Below are 13,354 nucleotides of genomic sequence, written 5' to 3'. Positions count from 1 at the left end.
AAGAACCAATCTCCTCTGTACTAACCCTTTCCTCTCCAATCCCTACCAGCCTTCTACATGGGATACCCAGCCCCTTCACCAAACCCTAAATCAGGTCCTAGGTGTCTTCTACTCCCACCCCCAACGAGCACTTTCCTATGTTATTGTAGAGGAAGCCAGCTGCCCAGTACCCAGTGAATCCCCTGGGCCTAGCACAGGAGTTGAGGCTCAGTACATGTCTGGTAAATTTCTGCTCTCCTGGACACGGGGGCCTCTTGGGCCACTTGGCTAAGCTATCATGCAGATAGAATGAGTAACATCTGCAAAGAACCCGCAGCACAGATTCTGGCATACGGTACAGTAGTTTAAAAACCACAGATGGCAGGGGATAGATGCCCAGAACAGTGCCTAGTATATGATAGGAGCCCATAAAAAGAGGGAACAGTGTTTCTCAACATTACTGGAAGAATTCCCCGGCATTCAAGTTGCAGGTTTCTGAGCCCATCCCTAGAGCTTCTAACTCTGAAGGTTGGCTGCAGGGTCCAAGAAGTTGCATTTATTTTATTTTTTGAGACATCTTGTTTTGTCTTCCAGGCCGGAGTACAGTAGCATGATCATGGCTCACTGCAGCCTTGACTTCCCAGGCTCATTCAATCCTTTCACTGCAGCCTCCCCAGTAGCTGGGACTAAGGCACACACCACCACACTTGGCTAATTTTTGTATTTTTTTTTTGTAGAGACGGGGTCCTGCCATGTGACCCAGGCTGGTCTTGAACTCCTGGGCTCAAGTGATCTTCCCACCTCAGCCTCCCAAAGTGCTGGGATTACAGGCCAGGCGTGAGCCTCCAAGACGGGCCAAAGTTGTTGTTTTTTTTTTTGAGACTGCCTGGCTCTGCCTCCCAGGCTGGAGTGGCACCATTATGGATCACTGCAACCTCTCCCTCCTGCCTCCCAGGCTCAAGCCATCCTCCCACCTCAGCCTCCTGAGTAGCTGGGACCACAGGCATGTGCCACCACATCTGGCTAATTTTTGTTATTTTTTGTAGAGATGGGGTTTCACCATGTTGGTCAGGCTGGCCTCGAACTCCTGTACTAAATCCACCCAACCTTGGCCTTCCAAAATGCTGGGATTACAGGCATGAGCCACCACACCTGGCTTGAATTTGCATTTTAAAGAAATATCCAGCCAGGCTTTGTGGCTCATGCCTGTAATCCCAGCACTTTGAGAGGCTAAGGTGGGAGGATCACTTGAGGTCAGGAGTTTGGGGCTGCAGTGAGCTATGATTGCACCACTGCACTCCAGCTTGGACGACAGAGTAGGACTCTGTCTCTAAAAAAAAAAAAAAAGAAAGAAAGAAAGAAAAGAAAAAAAGAGAAATAGAAATATACCACAGGTGGTCTAAGGACCACACTCTGAGAAACCAACTCATTGACAGACGAGTATTTATTAAGCAGCTACTATATGCCAGGTTCAAGTTGGTCTTACTCTAGGGATAGAGAAGAGAACAAGAAAAGTCTGTGCCTTCATGGAGTTTACATTCTAGTGAGGGTAGAAAATATCAAGAATATAAATACATGTAGACAGTCAGTGACATCAAACAAGTGGGCGGTGGGGACACCACATGAGCATGGGTGGCAGGAGGGCCTCTCTGTGAGGTCACTGTGGGTAGACGGAGAAGCCAGCCAGCAAACTGGAGGAAAAGCACCCAGACGGACGTCCTTCCCTAAGCTCCCTCAACCCAGGCCCTGAGCCAAGAATATCTGAAAGGAAAGCAAGTCAAATAGTGAAGTCCCGCCAGGACCAGGGTAGGCAGGACAGAGGAGCCGGTGACAGGGAAGGCTGTGGATGGCTTCTTCCCTCCTGGGCATGGTGCCCCAAGCTTGCTCTGGCTGGGGGCGGAGGTCTGACTCCCACCTTTCAGGAAACCTGGCCCTCACACCACCTCCCTCACTCAAGCGTCCCTAGCATCTCGGACCCCAGGACTGAGCAGGCAGGGTGTGACACTACCCGGTCCTGGCACCCCAGGAGCACCACCTGGATGGATGGGGCCTCCCGCGTATCCTCCCTGATTTGAGGCCCGGGTCCTCGGGATCCCAGAGAACGTGACGTCACCAAAGAGAGGCTGACCCCCATCCCAGCAGGTAGAACAACACATGAGGAAGGCGTGAGACTGGGACCTCCTAGCAGGGGGTGGGGAGCTGTGTGGCACAGCAAGACTCCCAGGGCAGGTGGGCAGCCAGGACCCGGGGCTCCAGCGTCACTTCTTCTTGGCGCGGTCTGCTGCGTCCAGGGCAGCCATGTTGCGGGCGGCCGTGATCAGGTGGATGACGCTGATGAGCGACTTCAGCAAGGCGATGGGGGCAGTGACCCAGAGGCCCATCCGGAACAGTCCCACAGAGCCAACTGCAGGAAGGCAGCAGGGAAGTTTGGGGCCCGAAGGAGGGGGCCTCCATCTCCCTGGGCAGGCCAGATCCCCCTCCCATCCTCCTGCCCAGCCCCTCATCTCCTACCTAAAGGTCCCTCAGAGAAATGGAACAGGTAGAGGAGGCAGTAGAAGAGCTCATTCCCAGCACACAAGGTGAACAGAGCAGGCTGCACACACAGCAAACAGGCCACGTTAGCAAGAGGCAGGCGTGTGCCACCCCCTGCCCCCCCCAGCACTAATGAAGGCACAACTCGGCATATTACTTCTCTTATTTTTTTTTCTTTTTTACAGACAGGGTCTCGCTCTCTCATCCAGGTTGGAATGCAGTAGTATGATCATAGCACTGCAGCCTCAAAACTCCTGGTCTCAGCCAGGCGTGTGGCTCATGCCTGGAGTCCCAGCACTTTGGGAGGCTGAGACAGGCGGATCACCTGAGGTCAGGAGTTTGGGACCAGCCTGGCCAACATGGCGAAACCCCTCTCTACTAACAATACAAAAATTAGCCGAGTGTGGTGGCACGCGCCGGTAGTCCCAGCCACTCAGGAGGCTGAGGCACAAGAATCGCTTGAACCCAGCAGGCAGAGGTTGCAGTGAGCCGATAACCCGCCACTGAACTCCAGCCTGGGTGACACAGCAGGACTCTGTCTCAAAATAAATAAATAAATAAATAAATAAACCCTTAGTCTCACGCAATCCTTCCACCTTAGCCTCCTAAGTAGAGACTACAGGCGTGTACCACTGTGCCTGGCTAAGCTAATTCAAGATTTTGTGTGTGTGTGGAAACAGAGTCTCACTTTGTTGCCCAGGCTGGCCTCAAACTCCTGGCCTCAAGCAATCCTCCCACCTCAGCCTCCCAAAGCGCTGGGATTACAGGCATGAGCCACCATGCCCAGCCATTATCTTTTTAAAAATCCTTCCAGAGGCTGCCTGTGTTCCTGGAATCAAGTCCACACTCCAGCCCTGCAGACCTCTCTGGCTTATCTCCCTTCCCGCTTTCAGTCCCTTCTCTTTGCAGGCCTCATTCCCACTTGTTCCCTGGAGTAATTCACACAGGCCTTCCCCACCAATCCTCCTCCTCCATGCCTCAGCTTACAGGCCCCTCCTCCTGGAGTGACTGGGCAGGCCCTGCTCTGTGCCCTCGCCTTCTCCTAGGCTAGGACCAGGATTCAGCCCAGGGCTTCCCACAGCCAAGAGCCTGAGGGGTGGGGTGTGCAGGAAATGCTTACCCTCGAGGTGTAGTAGATCCGAAGCACCGGATTCCCGGACAAGTCGATCATCTTGTGACTCTCACTGCCTCGGACCACAGAACTTGGGGAGAAAACAGGGGAACCCACGAGGTTTCATGACCACTACCATGCATCCAATCCTCACGTTAACACCTATTGTACAGATGGAAAACTGGGCACGGCTAAGGACCAGTATCCTGCCGAAAGCCACAGTTACCTATTTGGGGGCAGAGTCAGGATTCAAATGCCACATTTGAAAGCTCCCATGCCCCTTCCTATAAGCTGTCACCTATATGGAATCCTAGAATACCCAGCCAGAAGAGTCCTAAGAATTGCTTAATGCAACTGTAAACATGACTGAAGCTTTAAAGAGAGGCAGGTTTGCCTGAGGTCTTTCTACAAAGCAGAGCTAAAAAGGAGCCCTTCCAGGATGCCTAGTGCCATCCCAGACACCCTTCCATCTAGGCTCAGCCCACCCCACTGTAGTGTCTCCAAGTGGCCCAGGCCCCCAGAATCGCAGCAGACCTGTGGAGGTGCAGCCAGTGACTGGCCACATCCAAACTCATGCTGATTTGGAAGAACAGCGTGGCTCCAGGGTACAGCAGGGCCAGGTTGACCAACAGGCACATGGTGGAGCAGCGGTCCGTCAGCATGTCCAGCATGGCCCCAAACCGGGTTCCTGGAAGATTAGGTGGGCAAGGGCTGTTATGGCGCAGTGGATGCAGGACAGGTGCCCATATTTGGTTTATCACTCTGATGCAGGGTGTAAACGAAGACTGGAAGTGTCCGCCTGCCTGGGGAGGAACGCAGGCTGGAAAACAGGCTGTGTGTGAGGTCAGTGGGCAAAGGTCACCATGGCATGAACTGAGAAAGGCATGAGAGTGGAGGGAACAGGGTAGGAGGAGAGGAAAGCTATGTCTGCAACTCATCAACCCCAGAACCAAGACTCCAGGGCTAGATAGAGACTTGATGCCTCAGGGGAAGCCTTACAGTTGGGTCTGGAGAACAGATTAAAAAACTAGTCAACCCTCCAGAAGCCATCACCCTTCCCTCTCCATCCTCCCTCTAAGCATGCCTTCTGGAACCCCAACTGCTTATGCAGGGCACACAGTAGGCCTCCAGTAAACACCTGTTGAATACACTGGTTTTTTTTTTTTGTTTTTTTTTTTTGTTTTTTTTTCCGAGACAGAGTCTTGCTCTGTCGCCCAGGCTGGAGTGCAATGGCGCAATCTCGGCTCACTGCAACCTCCGCCTCCCGGGTTCAAGCAATTCTCCTGCCTTAGCCTCCGGAGTAGCTGGGATTACAGGCACGCGTCACCAAGCCCGCTAATTTTTGTATTTTTAGTAGAGACAGGGTTTCACCATGTTGGCCAGGCTGGTCTCGAACTCCTGAACTCGTGATCCACCCACCTCGGCCTCCCAAAGTGCTGGGATTACAGGTGTGAGCCACCGCCCCTGGCCTGAATGGACTTGTATTCAGAGAGACCTCCAGCAGCGCCACCGCCATGTCATGTCTTGCTAATCCACACCTCTCACAAGCAGTGAGTTCTCAAGAGCTAGCTTAAATTCCTTTTGCTACAAAATCAGTCCATTCTTGCTGGGCGCGGCACTTTGGGAGCAAGGCAGGAGGATCGCTTGAGGCTAGGAGCTGGGGACCAATCTGGGCGACACTGCAAGACCCAGTCTCTACAAAAATTTTAAAATTAGCCGGGTGTGGTGGCACGCTCCTGTAGTCCCAGCTAGTCAGGAGGCTGAGGTGGGAGGATTACTTGAGCCCAGAAGATGGGGGCTGCAGTGAGCCATGATCGCGCCACTGCACTCCAGCCTAAGTGACAGAGCGAGACCCTGTCTCAAAAACAAAAAACAAAACACAAAACAAAAAACCCCAGGCCATCCTGTTCTGCTTTTTCCAGAGATGGGAATGACAGCCCTCTGACTCTGAGGTCCCGAGGAGGCAAGGGAAGGGAGGAGGGGATTGTTGAACCCCAAGGCTGGCTGAGAGGGGTGTCTGTCACCTTGATTAAGAGCGCGAGCAGCGTGTCCATCGAAAGCGTCCAGCAGGCCGCTGAGCAGGTAGAAGGAGGAGGCCGTGAGGGGGCAGCAGGGCATGAAGTAGAAAGAAATGATGGCGAAGACAATCCGGGCATAACCTTGGAACGGGACGCGGGGAGACAGGGCAGGATCAGGGAGCCCGCCAAGGCCCCTCGCCCTCTCGTTCGGCCCGGGGCCGCGGGCAGCACTCACCGATGAGGTTGGGCACGAACAGGAAGATATTTTCGTCTGGCATCGCGGCGCCTCCCTTGCTGCCCCGGGCCTGCTCTGGAGATGCCAGTGCTGTCCCAGCCCCGCCGCGCGGCCTCAGCCTCCGGCCCGGCGCATCGGCCGCACCACCTGCGCCCTGGACCCCGCCGCCCCAACCTGGCCCCAGATGCTGAAGCCCGCAGCCGTCGGGAGCATGGACCGGCCCCGAGGTGCGCGGGACGCAGGGGGCGCGCGCAGCCCGCCCTTCCTACCCGCAACCTCCCTCGCCTCTGCCAGCCCCGCAGGCGCTCCGGGCCTCCAGCTGCGGTCGCCGCTGCTCCAGCTGCGCGTGGCTTCCGGGAACCTCCTCCTCCGCGCCCGTCGTTGCAAAATTGGAGAGAGGAAAAAGTGGCTTAAAAAAATAGTTGCGGCCCCTTTAAGGCCTGTCGGCTTCCTTTCCCTTTTCCTCCCTCCGCCCCTCTCCCTTGGCTCTTACCAAAGCGCAGAGGAGGAGAGGGAGGAAGGAACCATTAACGTCAAGCAAAGTTAGAAACGGAAAAGGAAAGGGTAAAAGAGAAGACCGAATAAAAATCTCTGCTTTCCTTTTGTGGAGGGTATGACTTCCTGGAGGCAAAGATAAGGCGATAAAATTCCTCCTCCTGAGTCTTTGCGTCCCCAAGAGGCCAGGAGATTTGGTGCAGTCCTCACTTTACTCCCCGCCCCCTAAGTCTCCAGCCTCCTTTGCTCTCGCAGGCTCCAGGCGGCTAGAGAGGCCCCAGAGCGCCCTGCAGCTGGGTTGCTTCTCGCGTGCCCCTTGTGATGGGAGGATTAGGTCGCAGGCTCCACCCTACGTCATCCTCCCAAGCTTCTCAAGCGTCTGGCGCTTGGGGTCACTGCCCCCAAGGAGGCACCTGGAGGGGTACGGAGGGGAGGCTGGAGGAGCAAACGGGGCGCGCTAGGAAATTCCTCTGTCTTTAGTTCTAGAACCCCTGATCTCCTAGCAACGAGGCTGCGAAACCTCTGCAGACTCCAAGGGTTTTATAGCGTCCGGTAGCGACACGGAGCCGGCTCCCCCTTTTCCAGCCTTCCTCCCCATCTCCCATTCCCCGTCCCCCACGACCTATACCAGAGGTCCTTAGGCCTCCACGTCTCTCCTTTTGCCGAGTAGCCCAAGGTTTCCACCCATCTGCCAGGTCTGGGGCGTCAAGTCGGCTGCCTTGGCTTGGGAAGGTGCTTGGGAGGGAAGAAGGAAGGAGAGGCCCACCAGGCGAAGGGGTGAGGGGTAGGGGGTTGCGGGAGTTCCCTCTCACTCCCGAAGATATAAAGCAACCTTTATTATTATTATTATTTTTCTTGTGAGAGGGAATGAGGCAGCGGGATGTTTCCTCTAAAGGCCTTGTTTAAACCTGGGCCCGGGGAATGGTGGTGGGCTGGGTTCTGGGGGAAAGCGGGCTGGTTTCTCAGGTCAACTCAGGCTTCGACTGTTCCCAGGGGGATGGCGTCCACTCTGATGGGGAATGAGGGGGAGAAGAAGAGCAGCTGGCCATCTCAAGCTGCACCCTCCTTGAGAGGAGGTCCGGTGAGCACTGCAGGGAACCCTAGAGGTGGGAATGTAATGAAGTGAAGGCCTCCCAGGCAGAGGCACCCCGTGCCAGGTCTGAGCCACAAGCCCTGAGACTCTAGCCTCAACCCTGAGTCCTGAAGCCCCGACTCATAGCTCTCAGCACTAGGCCCTGACTCTAAACCCCCACCAAACCCCCCTCCCCCAGGTCCAGAGCTTTCTAGCTAAATCTCAAGGCCCAGTCCTTCAGGAGCAAGCTCCTTGGACCCACAGGCCCCAGCCTGGGAACTCCCACAGCCAGCACTCCCATGTGGGAGCTCCCAGGCTGAACCCCTCCGGCTTTTCCTTTCCCAGGCTTCGTTGTCTCGTTCTGAGGAATACCTGTCCCGGATCAGTACAGAACTCATGGAGGAGGCTTTGTGCACTGCTTGCTGCCACTTGAACCCTGTGCCCATCAAAAAAAAGCAGTCACAAGACCAAGCGACTCAGATATCCAAACGCGGTAACCCCCTGCCTCAGGACCACCGTGTCTAGAGAACCGCTGCCCCCACTATGCCTGGTTACAGTCCCTGACCCCTCCCACCCCTAGCTGAACTCTCCAGGAGTCTGTGCCCATCTCATCCATCTCACAGCCAGCCCTAGGACCTGTGAAGTGCCCCTCTCACCCGCTAACCCACTGCTGGCCGAGAATCCCCTTAGCCCCGTCTGCCCTGGCCGCATCTCTTCTGGCCACAGGGATAGTCCTTTGTCTGACTAGGTCCTCTACTTCCAGCATTCTTCACCAACACCTGAGGCACAGACACCTGGTGAGTGAGGCTTCAAGGGAGATGCTCTTTGTCCTGGGAGAGAGGTGAGGAACCTGGAGGGGAGAGAGTGAGGGTTTCACAATATCCCAGCAGGGTAGGGGAATTTTTGAACCGTGCACTTCCATTCTATTCTGCCCTGATCCTCAAATTCTGAATTCTCAGCCCTCTCCCCTCTCTTCCACCATCTCCTGCTCCGACAGAAACCGTACCTGCAGCAAGGCATACCTCCTGCCAACTCCTGGTGAAAAGGTACATGCAGGGTCCATGGCTGCCAAGGCTATTCGATATTAACCAAACCTTTTGAGTTTGCACTATATGTTGGTCCCTGTCTTAGGAGCTTGGGACACTGAAATGAATGGTACAGTCTCAGCCCTTGAAGAGTTCACAGTTCAGTGTGGGGACAGACAAGGAAATGGCCAATTATAATACAGTCTGGATAAGTTTCCATAATAGAAATGGACACAGTGGGATAGTACTCTTATCCCAGCCTCAATTGGACAGGACGGACAGGAGCCATGGAGCTTCTTCTTTTTTTTTTTGAGATGGAGTCTTGCTCTGTTGCCCAGGCTGGAGTGCAGTGGTGTGATCTCGGCTCACTGCAAGCTCCACCTCCTGGGTTCACGCCATTCTCCTGCCTCAGCCTCCCAAGTAGCTGGGACTACAGGCACCCGCCACCACACCCGACTAATTTTTTTGTATTTTTAGTAGAGACAGGGTTTCACCGTGTTAGCCAGGATGGTCTTGATCTCCTGACCTCATGATCTGCCCGCCTTGGCCTCCCATAGTGTTGGGATTACAGGCTTTGGAGCTTCTTGAAGGAGGTAGCACCTAAAGAAATAATTTTCCACCAGGTGCAGTGGCTCACACCTGTAATCCCAGCATTTTGGGAGGCTGAGGTGGGCTGATCACTTCAGGGCAGGAGTTTGAGACCAGCCTGGTCAACGTGGTGACAGAGGTTGCAGTGAGCTGAGATCATACCACTGCACTCCAGCCTGGGCGACAGTGAGACCATCTCAAAAAAAAAAAGAAATAATTTTCCAGGTTAAAAAAAAAAAGAGGTTAGTAGGAGTCTTTCAAGCAGTTGGGGTTGCATGAACAAAGGCAAAGAGCAGTCTTCGCAGAGCCAGTGTGAGCATCTGTGTGTATTTAGGGCAGGGAGAAGCAGTTTAGCAGCTGGAGTCTACAGGCAAGGTAAGAGGGGACTCAAGAGACTTTATGTGCCTTGTTTAGAGCCTTACACACTTTCCTGGCTGGGTGTGGTCACTTATGCCTGTAATCCCAGCACTTTGGGAAGCTGAAGCAGGAGGATCGCTTGCGTCCAGGAGTTTGAGACCAGCCTGGGCAACATGGTGATACCCCAGGCATGATGGCATGTGCCTGTGATCCCAGTTACTTGGGAGGTGGGAGGATCGCTTGAGCCCAGGAGTTCAAGAATAGCCTGGGCAACATAGAGAGACCCCATCTCTATAAAAAGTTAAAAAAATTAGCCAGGTGTGGTGGCACGAACCTGTGGTCTCAGCTACTTGAGAGGCGGAGGCCAGAGGATCACTTGAGCCTAGGAGGTTGAGGCTGCAGTGAACCATGTTCATGCCACCGCATTCCAGCCTGGGTGACAGTGCAAGACCCTGTCTCAAAAAGAAAAATTTTTAAAAAAGAAAAGAAAGAAAGAAATAGTAGGAGGAGCTGGGTGCAGTGGCTCATACCTGTAATCCTAGTACTTTGGGAGGCCAAGGCGGGTGGATCATGAGGTCAGGAGTTCAAGATCAGCCTGGCCAACATAGTGAAACCCTGTCTTAACTAAAAATACAAAAGTTAGGTCAGGCGCGGTGGCTCACACCTGTAATCTCAGCACTTTGGGAGGCCCAGGCGGGCAGATCACCTGAGGTCAGGAGTTTGAGACCAGCCTGACCAACATGGGGAAACCCTGTCTCTACTAAAAATACAAAAATTAGCCGGGTTGGTGGTATGCACCTCTAATCCCAGCTACTCAGGAGGCTGAGGCAGGAGAATCGCTTGAACCCAGGAGTTGGAGGTTGCAGTGAGCCGAGATCACACCACTGCACTCCAGCCTGGGCTGCAGAGCAAGACTCTTTCTCAAAAAAAAAAACAAAAACAAAAATTTGCCAGGCATTGTGTCACGCACCTGTAATCCCAGCTACTTGAGAAGCTGAGGCAGAGACTCGATTGAACCCGGGAGGTGGAGGTTGCAGTGAGCTGAGATTGCACCACTGCACTCCAGCCTGGGCCACAGATCGAGACTCTGTCTCCAAAAAATTAAATAAAAAAAAATTAAGCACTTACTATGTGCCAGCACTGCTCGAGGGGCTGGGGTGTTGCAGTGAATGAAACAGAGTTCCTGCTATCAAGAGGTTTAAAAAATTAGCCGGGTATGGTGGTGCACAGCTGTGGTCCCAGCTACTCGGGAGGCTGAGGTGGGGGGATCATTGGAGCCCAGGTTGAGGCTGCAGGAAGATATGATTACACCACTGCACTCTAGCCTGGCTGACAGAGGGAGACCTGTCTCGAGAAAAATAAAAAAGACATGAGCCTTGGGTCTAAAGAGTGAAAAGGCTCTGTCTCTTTTATGGAGCTCTTCCTAACAGTCAGTTTGGAAGATGAGCCCACCCCTCTTTGATGCTCTTGGCTTCTCATGCCTCCCCCTTTTTGTCCCTAGAACATGCCTCAAAACTACTCTTTTGCCACTCGTTAACCACTTCCGTTTGTGGGGACCTCCTGGTCATGAGCAGCAGCATCCCGAAGCCTTCAAAGTGTTCTGGATTCATCACAGGACCCTCCAGCCTCAGCCAGCAAGGATACCACCAGGAATGAAAGTGCTTTAATAAAGAGACAGGGTGTGCATTGCTCATGTGTGCTTTCTCTGGGGTAGAGAAGCAGGACGGGGGGCTTTTATTTTTTTTTTCTAGATGTGGGTGCTGGATGTGGGCATACGATTGGAGTGTTTAGTTTTTAAAAAAATTTTTTGTGGCCAGGCATGGTGGCTCACGCCTGTAATCCCAGCACAGATCATGAGCTGAGGATATCAAGACCATCCTGGCCAACACGGTGAAACCCTGTCTGTACTAAAAATACAAAAAATTAGCTGGGCATGGTGGCACGTGCCTGTAGTCCCAGCTACTCGGGAGGCTGAGGCAGGAGAATCACTTGAACCTGGGAGGCGGCGGTTGCAGTGAGCTGAGATCGCACCACTGCACTCCAGCCTGGGCGACAGAATGAGACTCCGTCTCAAAATTTTTTTTTTTTTGTGGAGATGGTGTCTCACTGTGTTGCCCAGACTAGTCTTGAACTCCTGGCCTCAAATGATCCTCCTGCCTCGGCTTCCCAAAGTGCTGGGATTACTGGTGTGAACCACCGCACCCGGCCTGTTGACACAGATGAGCTCATGGGTCCAAATCCAGCCTCCTGGCCACACGCCAGCACCTTAAGGTCTAGGTCTGTGGCATCTGGCAGGACTCCTCTTGCTTCTGAGGAGCCACCTCTGCCACCACCATTGGGGATGGGGACACTGAGCTATGGCCTTGCCCCTCTGAGCTTTGGGCTTCATGCCTGTGAGAACATATCACACTCATTACTAGCCAGAAAGCAGTGCAGTAGGCTTTGCAGTAGGCTAAATTCATTTTAGCATTTAGCATTTGCATTGCTAAATGCAAACTGCACAAAGTTTGGCCATTTATTGGAGCCTCCTGTGGAAGTCAATTCTCATCTCTGAGCCTTAGTTTCCTTATCTGAAAAAATGGATTAATAAATGATCCCTGTCCCGTAGGGTCCTTTAGAGAGTTAAAAGACATAATTGAGTCAGGCATGGTGGCTCATGCCTGTAATCCCAGAGACACACTGGACAATATGGCGGGAGGATCACTTGAGGACAGGAGTTCAAGACCAGTTTGGGTAACAGAGTGAACCCCCACCTCTAAAAAGGTAAACAAGTTAGCCAGGTGTGGTGGAGCACACCTGTAGTCCCAGCTGCTCAGGAGGCTAAGGCTGGAGGATCACTTGAGCCCAGGAGGTTGAGGCTGCAGTGAACTATGATGGTGCCACTGTACTCCAGCCTACACTACAGAGACACCGTCTCTAAAGAAAAAAAAATAGGCCGGGCGTGGTGACTCATGCCTGTAATCCCAGCACTTGGGAGGCTGAGGCGGGCGGATCACTTGAGGTCAGGAGTTCGAGACCAGCCTAGCCAACATAGTGAAACCCCGTCTCTAATAAAATAAAAAAATTAACCGGGTGTGGTGGCAGGCTCCTGTAATCCCAGTTACTGGGGAGGCTGAGGCAGGAGAATCACTTGAACCCAGTAGGCAGAGATTGCAATGAGCTGAGATTGCACCACTACACTCCAGCCTGGGTGACAGAGTAAGACTCAGTCGCAAAAAAAAAAAAAAAAAAGACAAAAAAAAAACAATGCATACAAAGTGCTTGCTATTATTGAGATCAGTTTGCCTCACATTCTCCTAAAAGTCCACCCCTTTCTGAATATTTCAGCATCCTTTCAAGTATCCTAAAAATGTTTAATTGCATTTAAATATAAAATTTTATTTTATTTTATTTGGGACGGAGTCTGGCTCTGTCGCCCAGGCTGGAGTGCAGTGGTGCAATCTCGGCTCACTGCCAGCTCCGCCTCCTGGGTTCACGCCATTCTCCTGCCTCAGCCTCCCAAGTAGCTGGGATTACAGGCGCCCGCCACTACGCCCAGCTAATTTTTTGTATTTTTAGTAGAGAAGGGGTTTCACCATGTTAGCCAGGATGGTCTCGATCTCCTGACCTCGTAATCCACCCGCCTCGGCCTCCCAAAGTGCTGGGATTACAGGCGTGAGCCACCGTGCCTGGCTTAAATATAAAATTTTAATTAGGCCAGGCAAGGTGGCTCACACCTGTAATCCCAGCACTTTGGGAGGCCCAGGCAGGCAGATCACCTGAGGTCAGGAGTTCGAGACCAGCCTGGCCAACATGGCAAAACCCGGTCTCTACTAAAAATACAAAAATTAGCCAGGCATGGGTGCCTGTAATCCTAGCTACTCGAGAGGCTGAGGCAGGAGAATGGCTTGAACCCAGGAGGTGGAGGTTGCAGTGAGCCAAGATCACGCCATTGCACTGCAG

At 53.2% G+C, this 13,354-nt stretch overlaps 2 protein-coding genes across 4 annotated transcripts; one reads left to right on the top strand and one right to left on the bottom strand.

Moving 5' to 3' along the window:
• Positions 1-1,405: 1,405 nt before the first annotated feature.
• Positions 1,406-6,842, bottom strand: CDIPT (CDP-diacylglycerol--inositol 3-phosphatidyltransferase). 3 transcript variants are annotated; one of them, XM_001145226.7, is made up of 6 exons: positions 5,876-6,842; positions 5,647-5,781; positions 4,157-4,310; positions 3,632-3,713; positions 2,491-2,572; positions 1,406-2,383 (listed from the first exon to the last, which is right to left on the bottom strand). In XM_001145226.7, the coding sequence occupies exons 1-6, from the start codon at positions 5,916-5,918 to the stop codon at positions 2,238-2,240; spliced, it is 642 nt and encodes a 213-aa protein (XP_001145226.1). In that variant the 5' UTR covers positions 5,919-6,842; the 3' UTR covers positions 1,406-2,237. The 3 variants fall into 3 exon arrangements, with proteins under 3 accessions (XP_001145226.1, XP_009428877.1, XP_009428876.1); XM_009430602.5 differs by having other exon boundaries at positions 5,647-5,696; positions 5,876-6,353; XM_009430601.3 differs by lacking the exons at positions 5,647-5,781; positions 5,876-6,842 and having other exon boundaries at positions 4,157-4,627.
• Positions 6,087-11,098, top strand: LOC739572 (uncharacterized). The gene is made up of 6 exons (XM_009430597.5): positions 6,087-6,252; positions 6,626-6,791; positions 7,364-7,451; positions 7,788-7,935; positions 8,440-8,488; positions 10,914-11,098. The coding sequence occupies exons 1-6, from the start codon at positions 6,087-6,089 to the stop codon at positions 11,077-11,079; spliced, it is 783 nt and encodes a 260-aa protein (XP_009428872.2). The 3' UTR covers positions 11,080-11,098.
• Positions 11,099-13,354: the final 2,256 nt, after the last annotated feature.

This window comes from Pan troglodytes, chromosome 18 (assembly GCF_028858775.2).
Source record: "Pan troglodytes isolate AG18354 chromosome 18, NHGRI_mPanTro3-v2.0_pri, whole genome shotgun sequence".
NCBI classification, from domain to species: domain Eukaryota; kingdom Metazoa; phylum Chordata; class Mammalia; order Primates; family Hominidae; genus Pan; species Pan troglodytes.
Note: the sequence above shows the minus strand (reverse complement) of the source record. Positions and strands in the feature narration are given on the sequence as shown.

What these genes read in the sequence shown, in the direction of transcription:
- LOC739572 (XM_009430597.5), top strand. Translation starts at nt 6,087, where the DNA reads ATGGACCGGCCCCGAGGTGCGCGGGACGCAGGGGGCGCGCGCAGCCCG. An exon ending in GACTCAGATATCCAAACGCG is followed by an intron (nt 7,936 to 8,439) that starts GTAACCCCCTGC and finishes CTGCTCCGACAG; the next exon opens with AAACCGTACCTGCAGCAAGG. An exon ending in TGCCAACTCCTGGTGAAAAG is followed by an intron (nt 8,489 to 10,913) that starts GTACATGCAGGG and finishes TTTTGTCCCTAG; the next exon opens with AACATGCCTCAAAACTACTC.
- CDIPT (XM_009430601.3), bottom strand. Translation starts at nt 4,560, where the DNA reads ATGAGTTGCAGACATAGCTTTCCTCTCCTCCTACCCTGTTCCCTCCAC. An exon ending in CACTGGCTGCACCTCCACAG is followed by an intron (nt 3,714 to 4,156) that starts GTCTGCTGCGAT and finishes TTTCTCCCCAAG; the next exon opens with TTCTGTGGTCCGAGGCAGTG. An exon ending in TTTCTCTGAGGGACCTTTAG is followed by an intron (nt 2,384 to 2,490) that starts GTAGGAGATGAG and finishes GCCTTCCTGCAG; the next exon opens with TTGGCTCTGTGGGACTGTTC.